This window comes from Sinocyclocheilus grahami, unplaced genomic scaffold (genome assembly GCF_001515645.1).
Source record: "Sinocyclocheilus grahami isolate Dianchi unplaced genomic scaffold, SAMN03320097.WGS_v1.1 scaffold45.1, whole genome shotgun sequence".
In the NCBI taxonomy this organism is placed as follows: domain Eukaryota; kingdom Metazoa; phylum Chordata; class Actinopteri; order Cypriniformes; family Cyprinidae; genus Sinocyclocheilus; species Sinocyclocheilus grahami.
Window position 1 is genome coordinate 231,040 of NW_015505224.1, and position 4,604 is coordinate 235,643.

The 4,604-nt window shown below is 39.8% G+C and overlaps 1 protein-coding gene across 1 annotated transcript in view; it reads right to left on the minus strand.

The window, feature by feature from the left end:
- The window catches only part of LOC107582538 (uncharacterized), a 10,127-nt gene extending 5,929 nt beyond the window's left edge, over positions 1-4,198 (minus strand). The window contains exons 1-5 of the mRNA XM_016268435.1: positions 4,099-4,198; positions 3,070-3,571; positions 1,972-2,057; positions 1,151-1,221; positions 904-1,056 (exon numbers count right to left, since the gene is read on the minus strand). Of these exons, the coding sequence (XP_016123921.1) occupies positions 904-1,056; positions 1,151-1,221; positions 1,972-2,057; positions 3,070-3,571; positions 4,099-4,198 (912 nt within the window). The remainder of the gene's footprint in view (positions 1-903; positions 1,057-1,150; positions 1,222-1,971; positions 2,058-3,069; positions 3,572-4,098) is intronic.
- Positions 4,199-4,604: the final 406 nt, after the last annotated feature.

Below are 4,604 nucleotides of genomic sequence, written 5' to 3' on the forward strand. Positions count from 1 at the left end.
GAGGGGGAATCCGCTTTGCATGATCAAGGTCACGCGGCGATGCTTACGTGCCTTAGACATGTGGAAGAAACGTTGGTTCCTGGTTCAAGGCCCGAAGTTAGGGGCTCCTTGTCGTCGCGTAATGCTAACGACGGATGCCTCTCTCACGGGCTGGGGAGCGGTCATGAGTGGCCGCTCTGCCCAGGGTCTGTGGGAAGGCCATCATCTCTTGTGGCACATGAACTGCCGGGAAATGCTGGCCGTGTTTCGAGCTCGAGACGCTGCGTCTCTTTGCCATACTCCCTGCATCCCTGCAGGAGCTACTTCATCGAAGCTGGGTGGCGCCCGGCCGGATGCGCTTTTATGCTTTCTGGTGCTTACGTCACCCTGCTCGTGACGTTTCGCTGCTCCATTGGACGGATTTGACACGTGCTTCAGAACGCGGTCACGCAAGGGCATTCCCAAAGCGAATCTCAACGCAGCGTCTCGTTCCCTCGGGGAACCATGGTTACATACGTAACCTAGAGACGTTTTAAAGATAAATCTTTAGTGTCATGTATGGTTCTATGACGAACCTTTAACATCCATAGAAACTTTCAAGATTCTTTATAGTAGAAAAAGATTATTTAGATTATTAAAAAGTTCTTCACACACACATACTGTCATGATAAGGGGGGTTTGTCTTCTGTTCTCTCCGGACTCCATTCCCCATAAACCCCTGCCTAGGATCTCATTATTGCACCTCATTATTGTTGTCACGCCTCCCATGTTACTCATACACACACAAAAAAATGGTTCTTTTAAAACTTGTTCGCTGAAAGGTTCTTTGAGGTGCCAAAAATGGTTTTTCTGGCATCGGTATGAAAATCCCCTTTTGTAACCTTTATGAGTATAATTTTATTAAATGTTTCAGATTTTGTTTACCAGTTCAGTGAATGTGTTGTGTAAACTGAGAATGTCCTCTCTTATCCTTTCTCCAACATTTCTCCATCTCCTCTCTAGCCGTCTGAACTTGCTCTGCATCAGGCAATCCAGATACACACGTGAAACGCAGTCATAGGATACATTCACAAAGATCTGTCAGAAAGAAAGTGGGGCAGAGAAGCGGAGACTAAGTGAGAAAGTTTATGAAAAGCTACAATTCAACTGGGTATTTGAGCACAGAACCAACCTCCTGAATCTCTTTTCCCACATCAGTCTGAGGCAGAGATGCACATTGCTTTTGGATTGCCTCTGTCAGCCCTTGAATTTGCTCACCACCTTTTTTAAAATAATGTCTTAAAAAGGCCTAGAAATGTACATTTACAAAGAAACCACAGTTAATTTCAGGTTTTTAGATCTATGGCAAAAATAAATGGACACAACTGCAAAACCCTGCCCTCTAGAGTGCGTAAACACAATGTGTCTTTTTTTTTTTACATCATAGTGGCTTTATTATATATCATGAACAATAAACAACAATTCTTCCATAATTATCCCTCTAATCACTCAATGGCTGTTGATTCTGGAAAATGTGTAGTTTTGGTTCTCTTGGATCTAAGTGCAGCCTTCTATACCATTGATCACTCTATTTTGTCTTGAGCAGTATGTCGGCATTAGGCAAACAGTTTTAAACTGGTTTGTGTCCTATCTCAAGGGGAGAACGTTTTCTGTAGAAATTGAAAACTTCACTTCCTCCTCTGCTGCATGTACGTGCGGTGTGCCACAGGGATCCATTTTAGGCCCTGTTTTGTTTTCCCTCTATCTTCTTCCATTAGCCAATATTATTCGTAAGCATCAGATTTCATATCATTGTTATGCAGATGACATACAGCTTTATCTACCTGTTAAGTCTGATGAGAATACATCTCTCCAGTCATTACTTGATTGTTTGAGTGAAGTTAAAAGTTGGATGGCGGATAACTTCCTTCAATTAAATGACTCTAAGACTGAAGTTAGTTTTTGGACATCTGGGTTCTGACAATATCTTCTCAAAAACCTTGGTTCCTATACCTAATACTTGCAGTAGTTTCTGCTTTGCTCTCTCAAACCCTCTTGTCAACAGCAGAGGATCGTCCACTCTCAGTTTTGATTCGGAGCTGAAACAGAAATGAGCACATATACTGTTCAAAAGTTTGAGGTTGATTAAGATTTTTAATGTTTATGAAAGAATTCTCTAATGCTCACCAAGGCTGCTTATTTGACCAAAAATTAAACCATTATATTGTGAAAAAAATTAAATTTTAAGAGATTTAAAAATGATTAGAAAAAATTATAGAGGAAAGGACGTGACATGTGGCCAAGCATGGTGTCCCAAACTTGGAATTTGTGCTCTGCGTTTCACCCATCCAAGTGGACACACACAGCAAACAAGTGAACAAACACACACCCAGAGCAGTGTTGTACATTCACTCCCTCAGCTACAATCCCTGCCGGTACCAAGACTCAAACCCACAACCTTTGGGTTACAAGTCTGACTCTCTAACCATTAGGCCACAACTGAGTTTTCTATTAAAATTAAAATTAAAATGTTACTTATATATAGGCCTATAGGTCTATCCTAGCTAGATTCCTTCAGAAATCATTCTAATATGCTGATTTGGTACTCAAGAAATATTTCTTATTGTTATCATTGTTAACAAATGTTGTGCTGCTTAATATTTTTTAGTGATTCTGTGATTCTTTGATAATCAAAGTTAGAAAAAAACAGCATTTATTTGAAATTGAATTCATGTCTTTAGTGTCATTTTTGGTCAGTTTAGTGCAGGGGTGGGCAAACTTTGCTCTTCCAGGCCACTTTCCTTCAGAGTTTAGCTCCAACTCTAATCAAACACACCTGAACCAGCTAATCATTGTCTTCAAGACTACTAGAAAGCAGTTGAGGCAGGTGAGTTTTATCAGGGTTGGATCAAATCTCTGCAGGAAAGTGGCCTGGAAGGGCCAAGTTTGCCCATCACTGGTTTAATGCATCCTTGCTCATCATCATCATCTTCCAAAAACAAAAAAACAATCATCCCAAACTTTTGAACGGTAATGTTCATTTCAAAATTAACTTGTTTGTGTGTTGTATGCATACGAATATTACATTTTCAACAAACGTGCAGTACATACCTGAAGAAAACATCTTTTCCCCACAGTAGAAGGCAGAAGATCTCTTTTACAGACAGATCTCTGTTTAGCAGCAGGTCCAGGTTGGTAAAGATGTGACGGCTGTAACTGTCCATCAGATGATCTAGCAGCCCAGCATCTTTCAGTGCAGGTGTTAATCGAAGCACCTCATCATATATCATGCCCTGTGTTCTCTTTAGAAAGTCCTGTATCTGCTCTAACTGAGATCCTCGTGGTCTCTCTGCTGGCAGCGTGGGAAAGTGATTCTCCACAAACTGATCTACTTCCTGAAGGTACTCACAAAGCCAGTATTGAGAGTAGTTGTTATTCAGTTTGCACAAGGTGTTCAACTCCTCAACTGCAGGGTCAAAGTCCTCAGGGGTTGATTGGTCACTCAGAATCTTTCTGAGAGTATGAAGCACTCTCTTGTTATGTGCTTCAACATCTAGAGCAATGAGATCAGGAACTCCAGACTGCTGTGAACTGTATTCAGATGCCTGTTCCCCTGATAAAAGGTTCACTTACAAATAAGAGTGTGCAAGATAAAGAAAAGGGGGGTAGAAAATGTACATGCCAAGTTCATAGAAATTTAATTTTTGCATTCATTTTGGTTTCATGTTTTGAGAACATGTGAGTGGAAGTGTAAATCCAATGTCATATGGTGTAACAATCAAATAAAAAGTAACACATCTTCCTTACACTTTCACAGATGTGAATGCACACATCTTGAACATTATTTTAAAAGTCATGAATTATTCACTCATGAATATAATGTTTTGAGAAATTTTACAAACTGAACCGTAATGTTAACCCAAAATAAACAGACAAAAAATGAGTATCACATGACTCTACAGTTAACCACTAAACACAGATGTGATTCATCAAACCATGACACCAAACAAACTGCTGCAAAACTTTAAACAATATGCTTGCATTGTATACCAATGGAAAGATGCTGGCTTTTTCTACAAATGCAAAGATGATTACTTTCATAAATGTCTATTATAGAAAAATAACAAAAGAGTGTCTTACCATCTGTCTGCTCTATGTTTTTCATTAAAGGTTTGTCTTCATTCCCATTCTTTGTTTTCCGCCTGAACATGCTTGGCATTTTCTTTTCCTTAAACTTCATACTTGACTGACACAAATAAAAAGCTTGCTTGTCCCACAGAATATATCCGAGTAAATGGTGAGTGCAGTGCAATGTTCAAAGCAGGTACATTTATGGGAGTTATCCCTCATGAATGAATATTCCAGCCAATGTGGTTGCAGCTTATGTTGATAGCTCGGTACTTTCCTCATACCTCACTGGTTCCATGGCCTTGGAGCTAAAAGGCTGTCTGAAAGCTGTGACACCATGTAAGTGAAAATGAAAGTGAAACCTAGCCCTCTTGGTGTGCCATACAAATATTCACTGTTCTGTGTTACAAACTAATATCATCATATGGTACAAAAGACCATGTACAGTAGCAAGAAGTTACATCGTATAACAGGGAAATGGAAAATGTAAGTGATAAAACAGCCCTTAGAAGTGCCAG